Source organism: Mastigoproctus giganteus, chromosome 1 (assembly GCF_048544385.1).
Source record: "Mastigoproctus giganteus isolate SK-2022 chromosome 1, ASM4854438v1, whole genome shotgun sequence".
NCBI classification, from domain to species: Eukaryota; Metazoa; Arthropoda; class Arachnida; order Uropygi; family Thelyphonidae; genus Mastigoproctus; species Mastigoproctus giganteus.
In genome coordinates this window covers 168,017,356-168,044,231 of record NC_143575.1, presented here as the reverse complement: position 1 = coordinate 168,044,231, position 26,876 = coordinate 168,017,356, and the positions used below count along the sequence as shown (strand labels likewise).

At 34.9% G+C, this 26,876-nt stretch overlaps 1 protein-coding gene across 1 annotated transcript in view; it reads right to left on the bottom strand.

The window, feature by feature from the left end:
* Positions 1 to 26,876, bottom strand: part of l(1)G0289 (plexin domain containing lethal (1) G0289) — a 203,430-nt gene that overhangs the window by 21,620 nt on the left and 154,934 nt on the right. The window contains exons 9-10 of the mRNA XM_090374888.1: positions 14,801 to 14,896; positions 5,668 to 5,810 (exon numbers count right to left, since the gene is read on the bottom strand). Of these exons, the coding sequence (XP_090231014.1) occupies positions 5,668 to 5,810; positions 14,801 to 14,896 (239 nt within the window). The remainder of the gene's footprint in view (positions 1 to 5,667; positions 5,811 to 14,800; positions 14,897 to 26,876) is intronic.

Below are 26,876 nucleotides of genomic sequence, written 5' to 3'. Positions count from 1 at the left end.
TATAATCTAATGTGTCTACAATGGTTAACAGGTTAATATATATATATATATATATATATATATATATATATATACATATTTCTTTAAAAAAAAAAAACACCCTTGTATCATTGCATTCATGGTTATTATCCTGTCATTTTCATCCAAAATCTTATTTTCTTCCATATAGACATTACTCTTCTGCTCCTTGGTCGATCACAAATGTCAGAAACTCCTCTTTTAAAATGTGCACATCATCTACAAACACTGCTTATATCAATAGTGTCTTGTTGGTACACTTTCCTCAAATTTTCATGAATCCAGATGGCTGAGTTTTTTCCTGACTTGAACAGGAAATATCACTGACCATCGGCAGAAATGGTCATCAGTTTGAGCTGTTCATAACTTTGATCTGAAATATAAACTTTTATTTTACCATATTTACCGTATTTCCCCATATAAGATGTTCCCATGTATAAAACGCACCTTAATTTTGAGGCCCGAAATTTGAAAAAAAAAATGTATTACATAAAGTTATTGAACTCAAGTTTTATTCATCATAAAATTCATACAACTCCTCATTACTGTCAAAACGCCCATCCATTAGCTTGTCCTCATCTGTGTCTGATGACGAATCACTGTCTTCATATTCATATATTGTCTCGTCTTCAGTTCCATCTATGGTATTTGAAATGCCACACTTCTTAAATGACTTGAAAATGATCTCAATCTTGATATTATCCCAGGATCTTTTCACCCAGGTACAAACTTCTCCTATTGTTCGTTTCTTCACTCTTCCTGCTAGTGTCAAATTGTCCCCAGAAGACCTCATCCATTGGTTCCATTCATCTCTCATGGCAGCTTTGAAGGGTTTGTTAATGCTGACATCAAGTGGTTGGAGCTGGGATGCCAAGCCTCCAGGTATGATGGCAAGTTTTGTTTTTTGCTCTGCAGCAATCTTCTTTGTGTTTTTTGTTATGTATGCCCTGAACTGATCAAGCACCAATAGGGCAGGTTTGCGTAAGAGCCCCACCTGGTCTCCTCCAAACTTTCTCAAACCAGATCTTCATCCCATCCTCATCCATCCAATCCTTGTCATGAACGTGGACAATCACTCCTCGAGGAATGTCTTCTTTTGGCATTGTTTTGCGTTTGAAAATCAGCATAGGAGGCAGCTTGGTTCCATCAGCACAACAAGCTAGAACAACTGTATAATGGCTCTTTTCATGTCCACTTGTCTTCACAGTTACAGTTTTCATCCCCTTCTTATCAACAGTTCTGTTACTTGGGACATCAAATTGAAGGGGGACTTCGTCCATATTTTCAATCTGTCCCAACTCAAACTGATGTGTCTTCCGACATTGAATGACAAAACGATGAAATTCAAGGACCTTCTGCTCATAGTTTTCAGGCATCTTTGGGGCAAGTCTGGTGCGTGTACGCATGCTTAGTCCATTCTGTTTCATGAACCTGAAGCACCAATTGTGTCCTCCTTTGAAATCAGTAACTTCTTTTTCATCAGCAATTCTTCTTGCCTCATGCTGAACCATCTTTGTGGACACAGGAATTCCAATTGCCCTTTGCTCTTCAATCCATATTGATTTCCATTCACTTTTGCAAACTGGATCACTTTTAACTTGAATTCAGCACTGTACGAAAATCTTTTCAGATCCATTTCTGGGCAGAACATGGCAAAATGTAACCTAATATACCGGTAACAAGTGCGAAAAAGCAGGAAATGCAAGTAAAAAAATCTACAACCACTGTATAAGACACACCCAATTTTTAGACCCCAAATTTTTCGAGAAAGAGTGCGTCTTATACATGGGGAAATAGGGTATGTCTTAATATCTATACTAGTAATATAAAACTTCAAGATGCTAATTCAATCACAAAAAAAATTTTCCCAGACAAAAGGCATTACTTATGTATTGACCCGTGTGTGTGTGTGTGTGTGTGTGTGTGTACAGGCAGTTCTCGCTTTACAAGTTTTTTCTCCCAAGTATCAACAAAATCGAAAATATGAACATTAATTGCAAAAAATGAATGTTAAACATTCATTTTTTGCAATTCATGTGTAGCTATACAATACAGTGTACCTGGCTTCACGATATTAATCAGTTCCAGAGATACCATCGTATCGTTAAAATATCGTAATGGGAACCCTCAGACTGGGCTAGCTTGATGGCTAGCTAAGCTAAAGTGCCTGCCTGGCAACCCAAAGGTCGCAGGTTTGAATCCCACCTCAGGCTTGGATATTACAATGCTGCCGTACTCTCCGGTTGGAGCTCATGGCCACTATACGCGAAGGAAGCAGGAAAAAACTGGTTCCTTCCTGTATTGCTCACATCATACGATAAAAAAAAAAAAAAAAAGTGGACCCAATAACATTGTTTTTGGTAATCTGTTTCAAGGTATCGGAAGTTGAAATTTTCGCTGTATAACTAAGCTATTTATCTCTCTAAAATGTCATTTTTAAGGTCACGAGCATAACCTTAAGGCTATATAAAAGGTCGTGAGTGTGGTTTGTAAATTGTATTAGTTACCAATTCAAATCATTAAAATGCACTACACTTTCATTGTTATCATATGTTCCGTTACAAGAATCAATTTTAAACGCCTTTGTGATATTTTTCTAAAGCACATTTCTGGAGGTCACTCCCATAAAACAATAAAAACAATTTGCACTTTCCGATTTATTAGGCTTTTCTGTTACTGCAAGCAATTATAAATGGGTAGTAAACTATCTTCTTGTATTTGCAAAATACTGATAGCTGGAATTGTTTTTTTTTAAAAGTTATTATGGTGAAATGTGTTTCCCCTTTACTGAAATCTGCAATCGTATAAAAAACATAAATACATTTTCAGAATATTCTCTTCATTCCTTTTTTTAAAGCTTCGGCAACTTGTTACTCCAGGCGAATCGTGTTAGTTGCAATTTGTGTGTGCCGTTAAAAAATGCTTATGCATGCAATCATGAAACTTATAATTAAAAGAGAAGATTATCTTGGAAACAAATGCCTCTTGAAGCATTTCTGAAGAAGATGACTCCTTGTGCAACAAACCAACGAGTGCCGAGCCAATAATGAGTGATCAACGAGTGTGTATTTAGTCGATGATGATGATGAAGAATAAACATTCTTTAACATTTCTAAGTCGTAAATAATTTCTCTATTATTATAATTTGCTTGATTTTACAGGCTACGTTTTCATTTCTTTGGATAAATCAATCATTGTTTAAACAAACTAATTAGCTATCTAATTTCACTGTTGAGAACGTAACCCCTATTTTTAACCTGTCTATGGGATAATAAATTCCCGCTTTACGAACACGCACTAGGAACAAATTAACTTGTAAAGTCGAGAACTACCTGTATATATATATATATATATATATACAGGGATTGGTTAAGGGGACAAAGTCATAGGGCCAAAGAGCCCTATGGGGGAGGCAGGGGAGATTGAACTGTGGATGCACCATGGCTCTTTGTATGAGACCCACACTGGCTAGATCAGGTGCAACCAGTGTCAACAGATGGACAGTGTCGATTGTCAAGTGAATCCCCCCTGCAACTCCTTGTTCATGTATACTCTGTCCTTGTTCATGTAAACTCTACAAAGGCCAGAGATAGTGAGTTTTAGTGTTGGTCTGCATAGTGTAGTGTTGGATTGTATTGTTCTGTTGTTCCTCAAGCTATTTAGCCACATGGTACAGAAGGGATGGTAGATGTTATACTTGTGGTTAAGAAGCATATAAAATTTAAGGCAGTATATCCAGTTTTTAGTGTCAGAAGCACCGGAAAGCAAAAATGAGAGGAGTGTTTTATAGGCCTAATGAAACTTGAGTACAATGAACAACTATACAGAGAAATAGACTGGGCCAGTAAATCAGAAATGTCTTATAATGGGGATTTTAACTTTCCAGATATTGACTACAACTAGTGGGTTGATCACTTGCACACTAGCAAGGCTTTTGTGGATTTATTGGATAACTGTTTTTTACAGCAGTATGTTTCAGAGAAAACAAGAAGTAATAATCTTGATCTGATTATCAGCAGTGTTTATTCATGCATTAAGAAAACCTGCAGATAAAAGAACTAGGTGGCAGCGATCAGTGTATTGATGTGGGATTTACTTAAAGATGTAACTATTATCAATGGTAAAGAAAAGGGTTTTGCTTTTGTAAAGGTGACTACAGTAGTCTCAGCCAGTTTTTAAATTCTATACAGTGATGCCAACTGGTGATGTTACCATCAGCAAATTCTAAATGGGAAGCATTCAGGGAATTAATCATAGAAGCTACTAGGCTCTTCATTCCAAAGTTAGAGGCCTAAATGGATGTCAGATGGATGCACATAAATTATCGGACAAAAGAGAAGCCTATAGTAGATGACTTTCATCAACTGGTGAAATACCACCACTTTGCTTATTGGAGGCTTGAAGTGGTGAAACCCATGTTTAGTCTCTAGAGCAAAGTTTCCGGCATCCCACTCTCCCCATACTTCTCCTTCAACCCATGCACGGTACTAAGTACTATAGGTTTTGATACCTTTCATCTTTGGGGTTCTCATAAAAAAAAACAAAAAAACTAGTTGTCTGTAATCAAGTCAAAGGAGGCCAAGCGAGTGAAGGCAGATTAAGAAAAATCTCTGACAAAGGATGCAAAGAAAAACAGAGTAGTGGACGGTGAAAGACTTGGCAGTGATTGTGCAGTTAGGCATGAAGTTTTCTGAGCAGTGCAGACAGGCTGCCAGGACAGCTCAGCTCATGGGGTTTTGTCAATGATATACAGGAATTTTGCTAGCAAGGATGAAGAGGTGATTATCCCATTGTATAAGGCAATGGTTAGGCCACATCTTGAGTACTGCATATATGTCTGGTAGCCCCATTTTAAGAAGGATGTAGAGTTGCTGGAAGGAGTACAGAGAAGGACAATGAAATTAGTGAGGGGAACGAAGGAGGGTGTGCTCTTATCAAGAAAGGTTTTAGTTCTGCAAATTGCAGCAACTGGAGACTAGGCAACTGTGAGGTGTTTAAGACTGAATGGATTGAGCAAGCTCAATTCTGATGGGATTCATCCTCTTGCTCAGACTACACACACACACACACACACACACACACACACACACACACACACACACACACGGGGCCACTAAAAATTCAAACTGAGGAAGGATACTTGCAGAATAGATATACGAAAGTTTACCTTTAGTCAGCGGGTGGTTGATTGCTGAAACAAACTTCCATCTGTTGCACAAGTTGATAGTTTAAATAAATTCAAGGAAGAACTAGATAAACAGTTAGAGGGAATGGATAGGTGAAATGGGTTTTTTTTTTTTTTTTTGTTTTGGCTGATAATCTACAAGCTTACTTTCTTGCATCACTTGCCACTACTAATGCTAATGCTAAAAACATGCAAATATAGATATAAACACCCACAGCCAGAATCTGCAGTGGGGATAGAAAGATAGAAAATAAGATAGTTTTCTTTTGCACCTCAAGATATAAACACTCACTCAAGTATAAAAGATTGTCTGTGAAAACTAAAGCATAAATTAACTGAAACAATATTATAATTTTGAAAGCAGGAACTAAATGTGAGAATTCTGAAGCGTGATGAAAAATAAAAAGGATTACACACATTGTTTTTTTTTAATACAAAGGTAACAAAACCAAGTTTGCACTTACTTTCTGAGCACAGCCACTGTTTAACCATGTTTGTCGATTACGGTATACACCATCTGAGCAAATTTGAAGATCAGCACACCACGTACATTGAAAACTAATATTTGCCAATATGCAGGATTCACAATCATCAAAATCTAGGCAAGCTGAGAAATTATAAAGCCATAAATTAGATGAAAAGAAAACAAACATAAAAGTTAAAGATCAATATATTTTTCAACATTCATATTGTAATTAAATAAAATTTTTATAAAAGTGACTTTTGTAAAGGTGGAAAAATAATACCCTATTCTAAGCACAAAGAACAAACCATATGCTACAAAATTATGGCTCATTTTTATAATTTATAAAAAAAATCTGTCATTCATTTGTCTCTTACTCTTGGACTAATTCTCATTCCTACTAAATTACCAAATAGCTAATAAATTAGCTGTTTGGTAATTATTACCAAATTACCAAAAAAAAGAAATCTATTTGGTTATTATTACCAAAGATTTTTTTTTAAATTTTTAATAAAATGATAAAATTTTTAAATTCAGGAATATTTTATTTAAATATTATTTAACTTATATTAAACAATCCAAATCAATAGACCAAGTATTGAAATATTGTTGGAACAATATTCCAACACTTTCAAATGCTAAAAGTGCTATAATATAATACTAAATGCTATATATGAAATATAATACAAAAAAAAAAAAAAAAATAGAATAAATCATTGAGAACTAACAATTAATTGTGATTTCATAAAAGAAAAATTTCTAAAAAGGTATACTACTTTAGTTTTTAGTACCACACACAGATTGAAGACAGAAAACACAGAAAACAGAAGAAACTTGTTAACATTAGATGTGAATTTCTATCGAATCCATTTTTGGAAATATATGTGAAAGAAGGTTGTTCTAGAAAACAGAAGCAGAAAGGATAAATGAGGAAGAGAAAAAGTTGCTCCCCAGAATTTGGAAACTGTATAGGAATTACAGATGACAATTCCAGTGCCTGCCGTAGCAGCTATAGAAAAAGCATGCAACAGAAGCTGAGTCTGTGAAACAAATGCTATGTAAGAGATGGGGAACAGATACAAGGAGCATGAGAAAGGTTTGGGGGAAAACACCCCAGATGTGGAATATTCCATTGTATGAAAGATTTGGGAGTTGTACAGTCTGTAGAATGACAAAAAAAAAAAAAAAAAAATATATATATATATATATATATATGAGTAATATGGAAAGAAAGTTAATAAATTATAACAAGCTGTAACTAATGCTTATGGGCCAATGCAGTTGTTAGAGCAATTATGCATTACGACCATAATGTGTATAAAATATTTTGTATAATATTGAAGATAATAAATAATATAGAAGGTAATTCAAGCAGACAATACAAAGCTGGATTTACAGAAATGCAAGGGATATAAATACATATATATATAAAAAAAAGAAATATATACAAACATACATATATATATACATAAAACTTATTGTCTACCACAATCTAGATGACTTCAACTGGGGCCAACCACCCAGACTGAAGGCAAAAAACGACAAGGAGTTGTTTCTGTAATGATCAATATCTCAACTGAATATTGAATACTAACAAGCAAACAGAAAACTGTCCTTGTCTTATATTTTCAAAATAAAATGATGGATAATTTGGATATACACAGAACTATTAATTTACGTAACAACTTGCTACCTATTAATAACTTACGTATTAATATCAGATTTACTAATATCATACCGGTTCAGGCATACCACATGTGGCTGTTCACAATTGATTATATTTGTTAAATATCATATTTACAAATATAATCAATTGAAATTCATACCGGATAATCTAAATAATACAAAACTAATAAATAAGCAGCTCAAAGAAATACACAAACATTTTGTAATTACTCCGGTTGACAAAACTGCTTACAATTATGCAATTATATGTAAGTCATATTACATAGAAATTATTAAAAATGAACTGCAGTCCAGTAGCACATACAAATACATAGCATCTTCCCCTAATGTAATAATAAAAAAAACTAATAGCATTACATAAAAAATTAAATATAAAGTACAATAATCTAAAATATCTGTTTATATATGGTATACCTAAATTCAAAAATTACCTATTGCATTTAGATTCATAACATCATGTAGAGATAGTTATGCTAAAATTCCAGGTAAAACGTTAGAAAAGTTAATTAAAACTATATTAAATAATGTAAATAAAACTATTATAATAAATAACAACTTACCGATTATAAATGCAATAAAAAATAACAATATTCAGAAAATACAAACATTTGACTTTAACCGTTTATTCACTAGTATCAATCTTGACAATTTAAAAGATGTTCTCCAAAAACTATTTGGAACACAAAAATGCTCCAAGTTTGATCTAACCTACTGGGATACTCTAATAAATTTATATATTTTTAAGAATTACATAAATGACAGAACTTCGTTATACTTACAAGTGAATGGCACCCCTATGGGAAGTCCAGCATTCTGCATAATTGCAAACCTCTATCTATATTCTACAGAAAGAAATTCCAAGATAACCTACTTAGGTTCAGATACGTAGATGACCTATGTGTGTTTAATTGTCCGCATTTCGTTCAGAATTACAGCAAATTACCTGGATCTTCATATAGAAATATTCCATAATAATATAGATATAAACGTATATAATAAAAGAGACATTTAGGTAGTCAGCCTTACAAACTGGAGATCTAATATATCGAAATCAGTGCATGCTAATATATCTTTTTCCCAATGCCTGAGGATTGCTCCTATTTGCAATAAAAACACAACCTGTTCAGCAAACATAATAGCATTGTACAATAAGTTGATAAATAATAATTTCCCTATTGCTTACCTGAAATACCACTTCAGGAAGGCGATAAATATAATTAATTTCGAAAATTTATTTTCTGAACCCATTGCTTCAATATAATTACAGATTTAGAGCCATGTTTATTATGTATATAGGATACACTTTGCTTTCTTGGTGTCTTGTAGCTTAGAAAACTTGTACCCACCAGCCTACAAATTATAGTGTATCATTTATTTTATTTTATTTTATGTTATTTTATAATCACACTTTAAAATAATTAAATGCACATGGCATAATACTTTAAGAGTTTAGTATCAAATGATGCCCACAACAACTACTTTGTAGTTTTTTTAAGAGTGTCTATGGTGTATCTAAACACCGATATTATATAGATACTAAACTCTTAAAGTATTATGCCATGTGCATTTAATTATTTTAAATATTATCTTATACACCTTTTGGCATCTCTCATATTGTGCGACTAACTTCACAACTGGGTCGTCATGTCTGCAATACTAGGGTACCTGCCCACCCACTGATGATAGGCCAATAGCCTTGAAACATGTCTGGGTGGTGGTACTCACTGAGAATAAGTAACAATAGTCTTCTCTATTAGTGAAGCGTTACTTATTTGAGGTAGTGCAGCATCATGGCAACTCGTCGTGAAGGCAGAGCACAATATGAGAAAGAGCAAATGATGCCCACAACAACTACTTTGTAGTTTTTTTTAAGAGTGTCTATGGTGTATCTAAACACCGATATTATATATAATCACACTGTATATACTTAAGTTCACACTAAGGTGACATGCAAATTCAGCTCAGAGTCCTACTATAGGAATGGGTTTGCAATCCCAGGCATACCCGAGCTGCAACTTATATCTCGTATTGTCTTTAAGCTGTCCTACACTCTTTGTTCTTATTCCTCCGAAATTATTAGGGTAATCCGAGGATGTATGAGAAACTATTTCTTATTTGTACTACTATATTTTCGCCTTTATGGAGTTCAGGTTCTATTATTCCTACTCTATTAGTTTTTATCCTTCTTACTATCTGCATGTTTCTCTTTGTGTTAACTTAACTTTAATTAATTAATTATTTATTTATACCATATCCATCACATAGGAGTCACCACATATATACTCACTAGAGGGATTATTATTTCATAATGACTAGTTGTTACATTATGTCCTGGATACGGTAGATATACCTTATACTTTACATTTTTTCTTATTTTAATTATTAAATTACATTCTCTGTCGGGTCAACGATGTTCAATATATGCTTACATTTATAATATCTTCCTTTTGATTCAAAAATTTTGAACTACCTTTAATTGGTTTAGATTCAAATTACTTAATCTCTGGATTTTTTATATTTTATATCTTAGCAGATATTGAACATCACAGAAACAGAGAATTCCTTGTTGTTTTTTTTCCTTCAGTCTGGGTGGTTGGCCCCAGTTGAAGTCATCTAGATTGTGGGTAGACAATGATAAGTTTTATATATATATATATATCCCTTGCATTTCTTTAAATCCAATAATATCTTAAATTTAAATTATTATTATAAATTGGATTTTTAAAGCTCTAAATTATTTGGGGATTTTGGGTTTTGTTTCTGTCTTGTTACCTTTACTTCCCCCTCCCTGTTGATTTTTTTTTTTTAAAGCTCTACAGTTTTTTCGCCATACTACTGGCTTATATTTCATTTTTATATTAATTATCGGTTATATCTGGGCATCATGTGGAGGATGTGCATTTTGCTACCTCTAATGATAGCTTAATATTTATTTATTTTCTTATTTTATGTTATTACTTTTAAGCCATTATTTAAATATATATATATATTTTTATTTTTTTAAACAGAGAAAGCAATATTTGTGATGTGCTTATTCCAAGAGTGATTAGAAGTCACAGTAATCCACATTTAAGATGAGTATAAGGGCAGTAGACTCATTTTTGCTTTAGAAGAATTGCAATTAAAAAATTTGCTTTGTCCCGATTGGAGAATTATCTGGATATCAGATTAAGGAAATGGTGGTGGATATTCAAGAAATTGATGCATGTTTCTCTTTGTGCATAGTAAGGGTTTCCTAACTGGAAGGTGGAATGCTGTCATCAGCAAAACTATGGATAGGATTTCAAGTCAATGGGTCAATATAAGCAGCATTTCCATATACAAACAGAAAAGAGTGAGAGAAAGAACTGAACTGTGAGGATCACCAACATTAGTGGAGAACTTAAAAGACAGCCATCTACCATCACCTGCATGCAATGGGTGGTCAGAAAAAAAAAAAAAAAACTGGACACCCAATTGCAAAAAAAAAAAAAAAAGTCAACAATCCATAAAATGAGAACTTGTTTAGATCTTTATGAGATACACAAACAATCAAAAGCCTTAGAAAGTCTTGGCAACTGCTTGAGTTCCAAACTCAACAACAAAATTTTCCCAAAGATGAGTAAACTTTTTTGTAAAGCCAAATCTAGTTTCATCTCGACCTCCTAATAAGAACTCCAATTCTGTTCTTAAATCTACACAATTTGGGCATTCCATTATAATGTGCATAGAGTTTTTGTTTTGTTTATCTGGTTTTTAGGATCATTAGCAACTAAGGCCATATTGCTCCAGGATATGTGGTGGTCATTCCCTGACCTTTCCGCATCCTACGTATTTGGTGGTGACGGGCTCAAACCCCAGTCTAATCAAGAAGCGTGTGCTAAGGACTGCTGCTCCTTCCCACCTAGCTATGGATGCGCCGAGTTTTCTATGGCACCACAAGGACAGAGGGTGAAGTCCACCACTCTCAGCTTGCAAGCTAGATCTCAGTCCATGACTTGATGGTGTACACACAAGAATAAACTCAGCTCTTTGACATAAGACTGCCTCAATAGTGCTTCCCATATACATGCTATTGGGATTCCCTCCATTCAGTAGCTAGCTGGCAAACTAAAGGCAGTGACATTATACTCTTACCTGATCTAGGTGCCTCCTACAGAGTTACCAACAGGTTTGATCCAGTAGGCTGTCCAGCAGAAATAATAAATAATAATTTTAAAACATTTTCTGTTTTGCAGTAAAGATAGGAAGGACAGAATTAGAATATGTGCAACCAATGGTGTAATTACCACTCTCTAGAGACCTAATGGTTTTCATTATACATGTGGATATTAGCAATAGCAGTGGCATATGATGCAAGAAAACAGACTAAACAGCATCAGCCAAACGGGGAAAGAAAAAAAAAAAAAAAAAACACTATCCATTCACTCCAAAAGTTTGTCTAGTTCTTCCGTGAATTTATCTATTATGCTATCAACTTGCACGACAGATGGAAGTTTATTCCAACAATCAACAACTAGCTGGCTAAAGTCACCTTTCTGCACATCTATTCTGCAACTGTCATTCCTCAATTTGAATTTATGCTCCCTCAAATGCATAATCTTAGCAAGAAGAAGGAGGGGATGAATTAGATTGGTCCACTTGATATTGATGGTTAGACTGTTGATGATCCTGCTCACATAGCTGAAAAACTGAATGAGTATTTTGTATCTACATTCACACATGAGGAATTCTGTAAGGAAGGAGCAGACAGAAGTTTACTAAACTCTAACAGGGAGCTAAATGATTTTGTAATAATGGAGAGCAAAGTGGAGGAGAAATTGTTGAAGTTAAACATAAAAAAAGGCACCTGGTGGGGATGGAATCTCTCCAGTTATATTGAAGGAGGCAGCGAGGGAAGTAAGCAAACCTTTAGCCATAATTATGAGAGCATTTTAGATTCAGGGGAGGTCCCCATGAATTGGAGATGTGCAAATGTATCCCCAATTCACAAAGGTGGGGTTCAAATGATGACAAATAATTATAGACTTGTTAGTTTAACTTCTGTTTTGGGGAAACTAATTTTATAACTGAGTCACTGGTTAAAGAAACACTGCAGAATCACCTAGACAAGACTCAGTAATTGTTCAGACACAACATGCGTTTGTTAAGGGGAGGTCTTGTCTGAACAATTTGATTGGAAAATATGATATGGCCACAAAGGAACTGGATGCAAAAAATAATTTTGATATCATATACTTGAATTTCACGAAAGTTTTTGATACTGTTGCACATGGAATACTGTTATACAAATTGGAGTGGTATGGCATTAAGGGCAAGTTGCTACAAGGGATAAAAGAATGCTTGAGTGAGAGAGAACAGAGAGTGGTAATAAATGTACACTGCTCTTCACAGACTAATAATATTAGTGGAGTCCCCCAGTGTTGGGAATTTGCATTTTTTTATATATAGCCTGAAAATATAAAATGGTGAACATGCAAACAGAAACTTCATTTTACATATAACAAGATATGGAAAATGAAACAGTTTTCTCAAATCACTCAGTGCAGCCCACGAAACAAATCTAGCTTTGAATATGGTCCCTGTATGGTAAAAGCTTGGACACCACTGCAGTAGCCAATTGATCCTGGCTGAGCCATCCAAGACTACCCATCTGGTCGAAACAGGGGACAAAGTGCTGTGTTGAAGCTGGGCACCTCAACCGCAAGGATTCCCCTTTCTGAATTTTCACAGGTCACAGCTCACACGATGGATTCTTATGGTGTTAGGATGTGGGCGTTGGATCCCAGTGATGCTAATCTCGAAGCTAGCAGTGTCACTGGAAGGTCCCCTCACCAAGTACAGGTGCCCACGTTAGCAAATTTACCCAATAAATTTTTGCTTAGTGTACTGTATATATACAGGGTGTTTCAGTTAAACGTTTCAGAACTTCTAAGAGGGGTAGGGTACATCCTGGCAACTCGAAATCATATAGCAATGTGGGGTCGGAAATGCTTTCCTGAAGCGGTATTGTACACAGAAGTCGTCGTGCGACGTCGTGCAGCACAGATTCGATTTTTGGTCAATGTATGGGCCGGTATTATGGGAGATCCCCTCATCGGACCTTACCTGTTACCGTGTCGTCTAACCGGACCTATCTACTTGATCTTTCTGCAGCAAGTATTGCCACAACTTTTGAGAGATGATCAGATTTCTGCATCGACGCAACAGACAATGTGGTTCCAACACGATGGAGCCCCTGCCCATTAAGCGGAGATGTTCGTAACTACCTGGATGTCACATTTGGTCAACAGTGGATCGGACGTGGTGGTCCCGTGCGTTGGCCTGCTCGGTCACCCGACCTATCATGTCTTGATTTTTATTTCTGGGGTCATATGAAATCGCTAGTTTATGACACCCCTGTTGACAATGCTGAGGAGCTGGTTGCAAGAATCGCAGTAGCTGCCGAAGAAATTCGAAATTCGCCTGGAGTATTCCAGAATGTTCGGATGTCCATGCGTCGGAGATGTGAGGCGTGCATTGTAGCCCGTGGAAGAAACTTCGAACACTTACTTTAATCCATGTACCTTTTGCTTCTTTTCATGTATTATTAAAACGATTTCTCACTTACGGTCTCTTTTCTTTATGGTGCTTCTGTGTACAACACCACTTCAGGAAAGCATTTCCGACCCCACATTGCTATATGATTTCGAGTTGTCAGGATGTACCCTACCCCTCTTAGAAGTTCTGAAACGTTTAACTGAAACACCCTGTATATGTATAGATTGTACTTGTATCTGGTTTTGACCCCTCAGTATACAATGGAACACAGTTTAACCCATTTAGTGAGTGGAACAGTTGTTTAGAAGTGGTTGTTAGAAGCAATTTTTTTTGAAAAAGGAGTATTTTAAACATGTTTTCACAATATGGAATTATGTCTTTTTTTCTTTTAAGATGAAAATAATAATACAATTAATAACAATATATGAAGGTGTTGCAATTTAAAAGGTACTCAGTTCTACCTTTTTTTTTTAATTTTTAGGTTTTTTTTAAAAAATCAATGAGAAAGATGCTCTCCACCATCAGCATTCTCATAGTGACAATGGTTTGCTTACTCTGCACACTAAGATATGTATAAAATCAGCATTTCTCCATAAAACTTATTTTGTTTAAAGAATACAGGATTTTTGTGCAAGTGACAGTTTGTTCATTTTAGACATTTCCTGCATTCAGATTAAAATGTGACAGATGAGATAAATTTTCCCCATTCACCTTAAAAAAAAAGTAAAAAAAAAAAAAAAAAAATCAGCTGATTAAGTAAAATTTGAACTTAAAAACTGTAAAATAAAAACAGTAATTAGTCCAATTTTAAATTACCTAAACTGAAAAGTAAGAAGACAAACCTGGGCACTTTGAGTTTAATTTTTTTTTTTACATGTCATAAAAATCATAGTCTTTTACATTATTCTACATGATGAACAATGTCTTACTTTTTAATGCTGTGAAGTAAATAGCAGTGTTGTCTGTAATGTCATCTCTTTTCATATCAAGTCTGTGATATTCATATATAGTCTTCCTTCGCATAACTGAAAAAAAAAATCTTTTACTCAACATTATAAATGGAAAAGATGCCTATAAAACAACAGATTAACAGACTTCATCATGATCAAAAGAAGATTAAAATTCCTTTAAAAAATGAAATGCCAACTTCCTTTATGTATCTGCATTACTACACATCCATAAAGAAAACTTGATAGTATAAACCAGAGCTATGATGCTCAATAAATTCTACATTGATTTCAATATTCGTAAATGAATAAGAGAAATTTACCTCAATATGATACATAGAACATTTCCATATGATTCTCTCCAGAAATTAAAACGAATATAACATTAAAGCAAAATGATTACATAAAAAAATCAATTGAGCACAATTAAAAAACAATTTTAAAAATTAAAAAAAAGTTTTAACGTAAATTTTGCAATACAATTTTCCTGAAGCTGACAGAACTTTTTGACTGTAGTGATCACAGGAATGAAAATTATGGAGTATGTGAGAAAGAATCTTAAATAGAAATTATTTGTCTTTGCGCATGTGCGTAAAAGACCAAGAATCGAAGATCGGTGGTCTTTTATGTTTGCCATCCATATCTAATCTCCTATTTGTGGTCTTTAAGGTGCAAAGACAATCTCTAAGATTCATGCTCACACATGCTCCATAATTTTCATTCCTGTGATCACGACATATGGTTGAATAGCTCTGTCAGCTTCAGGAAGGAAAATCATTTTGTAAAATTTCCGTTAAACTTTTAATTTTTTAAAATTAATTTTTAATGGTTTTTAATTATTGTCAATTTATTTTTTAATGTAATCACACTTTGCATTAATGTTATACAGTAAACCCCCGCTATTCGCGGGGGTTACGTTCCTGAGAAATGTCGCGAATACTGAAAACGCGAATACTGAGTTATTGCTCCCATAGTAATAAAGGGGTTCCGTTCCAAAGTATGAAATATATAAGAAAAACTAGTCTAAAATTTTGTCTATATGTATTATATGTACCTTCATAATATGACTATGTACATAGACAGTACATAGTGAAATGCAAGCATATGGCATCGAAATGAAAATAAGAAACAATTTAATATTAAATGTAATATTTATTAGAAATTTCAAACCAGCGCCTTTGCTAGCAAAAAAACTTATCCCGCCAGTGCTATCACCAGTTTCGCTAAAGTGTTGATAAAGGAGTTTTGCCTTTTCACGAATGATGAGTGAACTTAACAGAATTTTATTTTGAGTTCGGTCTTCTATCCACAGATTTAAAGCTTTTTCCATTTTTTTTTCTAATTTAACATCACGAGTTACAGAGCAAATTTTTGAAGCAATTAGCGCGTTTTCACGGACACTACGGCGGATTTTTTCTTCCGATTTTTGGATTGATCGTACCGTTGACTAATTGATTTTATAATGTTTTGCCACTGAAGAGAGACACTTTCACCATTAGAAATTTTATCTAATAACTCAATTTTATTCGCTAATGTCATCACCTTCTTTGCTATTTTCACATTTCTCTTGTTATTCGTAGCCATATTTTTGTAGGGGTTAGAAAGAACTTGTCCACAATAAAGTCACTTTCCTTCCGTTAAAAAACTCGAAAAGGTCTGTTTTACACTGCAAAATGGTAGATTTGTCATTTTTGTAAGCATATCAATTTATAAATTGATAATGGCTGCAGTTTACCTTTTACTGAAAAAATATTGCGCATCAAGGGAAAAAAATAAACGCAAAGATAAAAAAAATGATAATAAGATCAATTTATAAGCATATAAATTAAAAGCAAACGACGAAACCTTGCATGGCAAGCGCATAACACATACCGAACAAGGATTAGCGAGAAACATCCACGCTCGCGATTTTGTCAACTATCTCCCCCCACCCACTGAGTGCTGTTTTGACCGGCAAAGATAATTTTAGCCACGCTCATGTTTTTTTATGGCGGAAAATATTCATGGCGCTTTAAAATTCACATTTTTTTAGGTTTCATTTTATATTAAATCGGCGATCGCGAATACAGATACCGCAAATAGCGGGGGTTTACTGTATTTGTTATAAATTAGGCGGCGGGACCTGCCAGAGTATAATAAATTTCAAGGTACACCTGGCCAGCCTCCTCGTTGGCATAGTACGGACAACGTCGGGTCTCATCAGGGGCTCGACGGCCAATAGGCCAGAAGAACAATGGGCACAACATACTACACAACACATGATCCACACACTTTTAAATCTCTGGTCTTGACAGAGTACTGTCCCTCGATACAGCGAACACTCGCGGAGATGGGAGAAATTCCTGGTGCCGTTTGACCCTCAACATACTTTGTACTTTGTATTTGTTTTAATTTCTGGAGAGTATATGGAAGTGTTCTACATATCATATCGAGGTAAATTTCTCTTATTCTTCTACAACCATAAAGAAAATGAATACGAGAGAGCAATACTGTATGTACTCTAAAGAATGGTGAACACCACCAATCTGCAAACATTTTTCTATTTCTTTGCAAAAGATCTATACATTATATATATATATATATATATTTTGTTAGTTGTTAGCACATCAGCTTCTGTGGCCATATTGCACCTCCCAAGGTTTTTGCATTTTCTACTCTGATCCAAACCAGAGGCGGGATTCAAACCCACGGCCTTTGGGTTGCTAGGCAGGCACTTCACCCACCGGGCATACATTATATATAAAATAGCATTATGAATTATAGCAGTAGCAGTGATCTTTCTTTGACTGCATGTCAGCTTATGTACAATTCAAATTTTTAATAAAAATATCAAACTAAAAATATTATACAAATTAATTTACTAATTATGTTATGTTATGCTATTTGGTTTTTTTTTTAGGAGCATTAGCAACTAAGGCCATATTGCTCCAAGAATATGCGGCGGTCATTCCCTGACCTTTCCGCATCCTCCGTATTTGGTGGGCACGGGCTCGAACCCTGGTCTAATCAAGAAGCGTGTGCTATGCACTGCTGCTCCTGCCCACCGAGGTGCCTGTTTACTAATTACTAAACATCATAATATGCACTAAAAAAAAATGTGCATCAAAATGCTATTATACTTATTTTGAGTTTACTACAATCTATATAATAATTTGCTTATGTTTCTCTGTCTGGAACACTCTTTGAACCTGATTAGACTAAATAAGCCTTTGACCTGATTTCTTTTGCAATAGATCTTATTTAGGAATAAAATTGAGAAAAAAAAAAAAAAAAATTGCATTAAAATTTTCCACAAGATTTTCAAAATTTCCATTATATCTTTTAAGAGTTCCATAATGGAACTGTTGCTCCACAGTTTTGTAACAACAAAACTGTGGAGCAACAGTTTCGGTGGTTCCCTTCGGAGCTTAGGGAGAGGTTTTTGTAATTACTTATATTAAAATCTATTTCTTCTCTGAAACAGTTTCGGCAAAATATTCACCATAGTATTCTAGTTGCTTTATATCCATTATTTAAAAATAACAAAACCATTAAGGAAAAGTTTTAGAATAAGGATTACTTTATAACAGACTTTCCACCTTGTTAGAGCAAACAACAATATGTATATTTTCAATGTGGTCCAAAATCACTTTAAAAGCAGAGAACAATAACTTCATATCGACAGAAAATAACTCAGCTAAATTTTAAAACATCAGTCTTTGAGGCATCTTTCTTCAAATGGAAGTTCCTGTATATTTCCATAATGAACTGATATATTTTCCTTAAAATATGAAATCTGGAGTTTTGTGGATTCTGGTCATTTGGGACGCATCGAGACACTTTGAGCGGCTGCTTCAATTATGCGAAGTGGATCCACGCCTTATAATTGATTTTCTGTATCGATCAAATCACATTATGATGGATTTTCCATAGTAAAGTAAGTTTACTATATGATATGTAATAAGTGCTGGTCATTGTGATTACGTTTGTGAATTGAATTTTAATTCTATTAAAAAGCGATTCTAATAAGGAGGAATATTATCCACAGGCTATAAAAGTAAAGATATATTAGGCACAAATTTACAGTTTATTACCTTACCAATTAAAAAATTAAATGATATGTAAAAATCTGAAATGTTTTCCACAGGTTAGCAAAATAAAAATAAATTTACACCGATGTGCATAGCTTAATAGTACATACTAACTATAGTAGACTTTCAAAATAAAACTTTCGGGGATACAAGGTGCGATTATTTCAATTTTTCTGTTATCTAGAAAGTTTTATTTTTAATTAACTATATAATATCGGTGTAGATACACCATAGTTTACCCATAAATTTGAACTACATTTGTAGTGTAAAAGGCATCGTTTTAATTGTATCTCATATTGTGGTTGCCTTCACAACGAGATAGCTGGTATCGCACTACTTTAAATAAATAATGCTTCTCTAGTATAGAAGACATTTATTTTCAGTGGATACCACCACCCAGACGATTGTTTCGAAGCTATTTTGGCTTCATCATCAGTCAGTGGGCAGGTACCCTGGTAATGCAACATGCCATCACAGTTGCAAAGTTATTTCCACAATATGAGAGATGCCAAATGGTGTATAAATAGTAATGTATTAAAAGATGAAATGCAAAAGGCATAAATAATTTCTTATGGGTTTAGTTAATTAACTATATAATATCGGTGTAGATACACCATAGTTTACCCATAAATTTGAACTACATGTAGTGTAAAAGGCATCGTTTTAATTGTATCTCATATTGTGGTTGCCTTCACAATGAGATAGCTGGTATTGCACTACTTCAAATAAATAACGCTTCTCTAGTAGAGAAGACTGCTGTTATTTATTTTCAGTGGATACAACGTTGCAATTGTGATAGCATGTTGCATTACCAGGGTACCTGCCCACTCTAGGTTACACTGACATTAGTATTAGTAATGGCCGCATGGTGCAAGAAAGCCTATGGCTTATGCTGCACCAGCCAAAAAAAAACTCACTGATGATGAAGCCAAAATAGCTTTGAAATGATCGTCTGGGTGGTGGTATCCACTGAAAATAAATGACAGCAGTCTTCTCTACTAGAGAAGCGTTATTTATTTGAAGTAGAGCAATACCAGCTATCTCATTGTGAAGGCAACCACAATATGAGACACAATTAAAACAATGCCTTTTTACACTACATATATAGTTCAATTTTATGGGTAAACTATGGTATATCTACACCGATATTATATAGTTAATTACCTAAACCCATACGAAATTATGCCTTGTGCATTTCATCTTCTAATACATTTATTTTTGATGTATTTAATGCAGAAATCATTATTTCTGCATTTGGCCTCATTAGGCCAAATAAGAAATAGAAATTAAGAATGCAATTTTATTAACTGCACATAAAAAATCATAACACGTAGATGATCCAAAGTTATATTCTACCATTAATACACTTCTGCATTAATGCATCCTGTTTTATTTTCTTTATTATATCAAGTTTAGTTTGCACTGGTAGCACAGTGGTATCATCACCATCCTCCCCCACACCGGGTGGAAAAGGCCCGGGTTCGAACCCCATCAATGATGTGAGGAACTTTTATAGGCTGTTTTCACTCCGTGGCTGAGTTAGTGGGTCTCATGCGTAGATAGCAAGGTCCCCCCCAGAAATTGTGGTTTTTTGTCAGACAAAATGGCAAATCAAGCAGAGAATACACACAATTTACATGGGTATATGAATTAACATTCTGGGTGATCCTGATGTAATAGTTTGGATTATATCAAGTTTGTCACCAAGCTTTGGTGTTGTTCTTCTTTTCTTCTCTGTATGAGGTTTATTAACTTTAGGAGCCATAGTAAGGGGTTTTTAATTTAAAATAAATGTAAAACAGCAGTATAATCCGTGATAACAGTACAGAATTCACTTTTAAAATGGCAGATGTAAACAAATATAGTAATCGTGATACTTGCCGTTTTATTTTTTGGCACTTCAAGACATCTGCACTGTATGTATATATCCGATCTCAATGTGCCGTTATTTCAACAGTCTACTGTAGTGAATATTTCTGTTAACTGACATTTTGGGGAGGGAGTTAAATTTAAAACAGTAAAAAACATAAGCAATCAATAACAAAGAACACAGCATGCACAAATTACAGCTAACATGATACGTGCAAGTAAGAACGGGATAACAAGTTATGAAGCTTAAAAAACAGGAATGAAGAGAAGATTATGAAAATTTGTTTTTCACATGATTGAAGATTTCATAGAAGGGGAAGTGTTTCCCCTTCTATGAAATCTTCAATCGATGTAAAAATCCACAGAATTCTAGTTGTCGGTATTATCACAATTTCAATAAAATTGAGTTTACTATCCGTTTATAATAACTTTCACTAACAGAAAAGTCCAATAAACTAGAAACTGCTAATTGTTTTATGGTTGTGATCTCCAGAAATCTGATTGAACCACGTGGTATGGTCAGAGACAATCATATGGTAATGTCGAGTGCTGCGGTCTCCTACCCTGATTAAATGGCATGTTGTCCCAATTAAGTGAAGAAAACAATGGCTATTTTCTCAATTAGGTTCTGTTCTTTAAGATTTGTTCCAAATAAACGGCTGCCCCGATTAACTGGTGGCCCAAATAACCGGAATCCAATGTATTATCAAATTTTTTATTTTCTCTTCTGTATGTATAAGAATGACTGATATTTTTAGCTGAACTTTCTCTACCTCTTCAATTGCACTGATCAAAAAAAAAAAAAAATATAATAATAATAATAAATAATTTTCTCTAACCACAGAATGGGAAAAACTGCCTAGCAGTAGCAATATTCAAAGCATCAACAATTTTTTCACCAATATTCATGTTTTTAAATATACATAAACACACACCTTTTGTCACAAAAACAAATCACAATATTAAAAACTGCTTTTCCACATTGCTGTATTGATTATTACATTCGTGTTCTGAAATTAACAAATGGTTGAAAATTCAGGAGAAAAAAGGAAAACATAATGCACTCAGTGTTCTTTCAACTATTAAGTACACATTAGCAAACAAACTTTTGCATATTTTAGTTACTTTCAAGTCTCATTAAAAAAAAAAAAACTATCAAGGGTTGACTGTTTCATTGCATCTGTTTATTTTTAACAATTTCAAAAAGGCATTTTAACTATAAAATTGAAAGGGAATCTACCTTTCTGTTTCCAGAAATTTTAAATCCATTTGCAAACTAACAAGTGCTTCTGCAATTTTAGGTGGTGGCTCTGGCTCCTCGTCTTCAGTTGCATCTGGATCATGACTTTTGCAAGTAACATTTTTGATTATTTCCGAGTCATCATGTGCTAATATGTAGGACAGTTGTTATCCCTTTTTCTCTATCGATGAACTGTGCCAGTACTCGCTCGGCATTGATCACGTCATCTCCTGTCAGGACTTGCACCCAATATGTTTCTCCAACATTTTGAAATACACCTTTTCATCACAGTTTCCTAGGCTTCACCACCAATGTAAAAAACTTCCTTTAAGTTCAGCTTCTTTAAAAATGAGGTAACAGAATCCTTATTAATAATTATTTGCTGTGTTAGAGTCTTGCAGAAGTTCATTTTAAACATTGATATAATCCCTTGATCCAGAGGTTGTATCTTTGATGTGGTGTTTTTCAGTAAGTAGCTCACTCAGATTTTACCATTTCTGTTTATTAGGTTATCGGCAGGAGAATGGGTACGGCAGCTATCTAACAGCAAAAGAGGATATCCAGTCCTCGTTGCCGTACGTGTTTACATACATCAGTTACTAATTGCTTATGAAACCAGTTTTCAAAAATACTGGAAGCCAGCCATCCATGCATTTGCTGAAATCATAGAGGCCATGTTCACATAATGAAATCTTTAACTTTGTTAAAGATTTTTTCTTTAACTTTGTGGTGATTTAAACTTTCCTATGCAAAGTGGCTTCAAGTTTGTGATTTCCTATTTGGTTTACATAGAAAAGTACAGTCACTGTCTTTCATTAGCTTGAAGCCTTGTGTTCTTTGAGCGTTGTTCTTACAAGCCAGAGTGGAATTAGGTAACATCAAATTCCAGTCTCATCTCATCACAGTTACATAGCATTTCTGCAGTATAGCCACCATCTTCAATTATGTTCTGAAGCTGGGCAGGATAAGAGCATGCAGCTTGTTATCAGCTAAACATATCTCACCTGATATAGCCGTTTTACTTATTCCATGCCACCTTTTAAAACGTATCGGCCATCCATTAATTGCAGTGAATGCTGTGGACTCATTTCCACGAAGATCGTTGTCGAATTTTTTAGCTTGGGTTTGCAGATGGGGTACAGATAGGGGTGTTCCTTCAGATCATTCTTGAACAAACCACAGAAACATAGTTTCATCCAGTTGTTTGTCTTGAGGTAGCCACAAACATTTTCATTGTAGTCCATCGCTTGTTTCCATAGACTTGGCTGCATCATGTAGTTTCTCTTCTTTCTTCTGCCCACGCACTGTATATTCATTCACTCCAAGGTCTCTAGCCACTTGCATTTGCTGGACTCTGGACTCGATTCTATCAAGAACAGCAATATTTCATTGGACAAGCGCTGGCCACGTCATCATGCGTCACAGCCACAGACGTCAACAAACAATTAAACCTCGCGTCTCACGCACCTGGCAGTGCACATCTTCATTCCAACTGCCATTCATGTATTTTAATTCTGACGAAGGCTACCATATAGCCGAAAGCTCATATATTTCTGCTTTATCTGTACGCTCTGTGTTTAAGCTACAATAAATTCCTCAATGAATCCAGAGCGCGTAGGCCTGTTTCGTTATTTTCTTCTATAGTAAACTTCTTCCATTTTTTTGAAGTCTCAGACATTTCTTTAAATTTACACTGTATTTTAAAAATACAACTAACAATTTGAGAAACAAGAAAATTTGACAGTTGGCAAATGAACTAGTGGGAGGGGCATTTTTCTGCATGAAAACCCCAGTTATTTCACTTTTATTTGCATACACCGATGAGACAAAACATAACGCGAGACATTATGCAAATTGAAGCAACTGCAGGTGAACTACAGTACGTGCGCGGGATCGGGACATTGTATAAAAAACACCTGATACTGAGCTCAGTTAACCAGTGTTACTCTTGTTCTTCAGATGGGAAAGGCAGCGGACTTACGCGAGTTGGACAAAGGCCAAATTGTAATGGCCAGACGACTGGGTCAGAGCATATCTGAAACACCACGGCTGGTGGGTTGTTGTTGTTATTTGGTTTTTAGGAGTATTAGCAACTAAGGCCATATTGCTCCGGGGATATGCAGTGGTCATTCCCTGACCTTTCCGCATCCTCCGTATTTGGTGGTCACAGGCTTGAACCCCGATCTAATCAAGAAGCGTGTGCTACACACACTGCTGCTCCTTCCCACCTGGCTATGGAGGCAAAGTGGAGGAGAAATTGTTGAAGTTAAACATAAGAAAGGCACCCGGGGTGGATGGGATCTATCCAGTTATATTAAAGGAGGTGGCAAAGCAACTAAGCAAACCCTTACCCATAATTATGAGTGCATCCTTGGACTCAGGGTAGGTCCCCACAGACTGGAGATCTGCAAATGTATTCCCAATTCACAAAAGGGGGGGGGATCGAAGGGTGACATGAGTAATTACAGACCAGTTAATTTAACTTCTGTTCCGGGTAAAATAATGGAGTCACTGGTTAAAGATGCATTGCAGGATCATCTAGACAAGACTGCAGCAATAATTCAGACACAGCATGGGTTTGTTAAGGGAAAGTCTTGTCTGACAAATTTGATAGGATATTATGATGTGGTTACAAAGGAACTGGATGCAAAAAATAATTCTGATATCATATATTTGGATTTCAGGAAAGCTTTTGACACTGTTGCGCATGGAAGACTATTGTACAAATTGGAGCAGAATGGTATTAAGGGTAAGTTGCTAAAATGGATAAAAGGATGGTTGAGTGGAAGAATACAGAGGGTGGTAATTAATGGGTGCTGCTCTTCATGGACTAATGTTATTAGTGGAGTCCCACAGGGTTCAGTCTTGGGTTCTGTTGTTTTGTATATTTATCAATGATATTGATGAAGGTATATCAGGCTTAGTGTTGAAGTTTGCAGATGATACAAAGTTGGCAGGGTTGTTAATGACAGCAAATGGCAGTGTGCTACTGCAACAGGATCTAGATAATTTGGGCAGATGGGCTAAGAAGTGACAACTGAAGTTTAACCTTGACAAATGCAAAGTACTGCATACGGGTAGAAGTAACCCCACAGAAACGTACCAACTGTGTGGTACTACACTTACATTTCTGCAAAACAACAGATGAATTTCTGGGTCTAAGCACCATATTAGATGAATCTCTAATATGGTGCTTACAACAGAAAACAGGTTGACCAGAGCCAATGTCCATCATGTCAGGAATATGCCTTAATCTTTGCCAGTGACTGTGGACGCAGAAGCTGTTGACCAGCACAACTTCTCGGTACAGTAAAGGCTTGACAGGCACCACTAAATTATGGAATGCTCTCAAGAATTAAACCCTTTAGCACTTAAAAGCTAAAATGATTAATACTTAATCCTTTCAGTAAATGATTAATACTTAATCCTTTTAGCTCTTAATTCATGCTTTCTACAGTATCAACTCTATTGCCTAAAGGCCAGAGGTGCAAACAATGCATATGCAGGTCTCTCGAAACCAGTTTGTTATAGGGAAATTATCTTTATGTGGAAACTATTTTCAATGTAATGATCAAGAGGAAATCAAAAAAATTTGTTGTATGGAAGTTCGTTAAAGAGAGTGTGTATATATATTTAATTAAATCATCAGAATTTAGTTAGTAACAAACAGACAGATTAATCATTCCTGTGATGTCTTCATTCCCAATAAACTGATCTGTTTTGACAGTAAACTTTGCATAAACTTTTAAAAACTGCTAAACTCAGTTCTTTTAAAAGGGCAGGTACCCTGTTGTTGCAATAGTGACAACCCAGTTATGAAGTATAAGTCCACAATATGAGAGATGCTTGATGGTGTACGTAGTTTAATCTAAAAATATTTCTTGACTAAATGTCTAAGAGTATGAAATATGCATGGTCACTGCATGCGCATCATTTCCACTACCCAGGCAGTATGAATCTGTCGTATAATTATACTACATACTACCTGGGTAGTAGAAATGATGCACGTGTAGTGACCATGCAAAAACCAACTATTTCATACTCTTAGACATTTAGTCAAGAAATATTTTTAGAGATTATTCATTAATACAAGTAACAAACAGATTAATCTGTTTGTTACTATTACTGGTATTTTTTTCTTTCAAAAGCCTACCTCCTTCAAGACAGTTTTAAATTTTTTTGGAATTTAATGTTTCCTTGGTATTCTTATTAGAAGGAGAAAATAATTAACCAGTCTATATTCTGAACATCTGCTGCTTATTCTGAAATAACTTCACCTTAACCATTCCTTTAAAAAATTTAGAGACCATCACATTCTTTGAAGTTTAGATTGCTCCAGAGATCTGTGCAGCAAACTTCTGGGGAAATCTAAAAATATACTACTAAAAAAAAAAAAAAAAAAAAAAAAAGTCCACATAAAGATTACAATTAATTCAAATAATTTATTTTTACCACCTACTTCCTGCAGGTGGGCCTGCAGATATAAATCCTACTCTGCAAGAAGATGGTTTATTTTTAAGCTGTTGGAGAATTATTTCAGCACCATGAAAGTCTGCAGTTTCTCTTTGCCTTTTTCCTATAGTCCATGCTAAATATGCTGTTGGAGTAGAGGTTTAGTGGTGCACTGGCTGCTATTGCCAAATTGCACCTGTTACACAGAAGTGTTGGTCAACATATGAAAAGCAATAGATCTAGAAGTGAGAATATATGTTGATCATTTTTAGATGAGTAAAAAACTGATAAATTGGACTGATTTCCAATAATATGAGTTAGTTGCAGAGGTTCTTGAACAGTTTTGGGGAAAATACTCATAGATCTATAGCTGTAGATGTTGCTGTGGGAAAGGGAAAATAGGCATCAGAAACAGTGTTTAGTAATG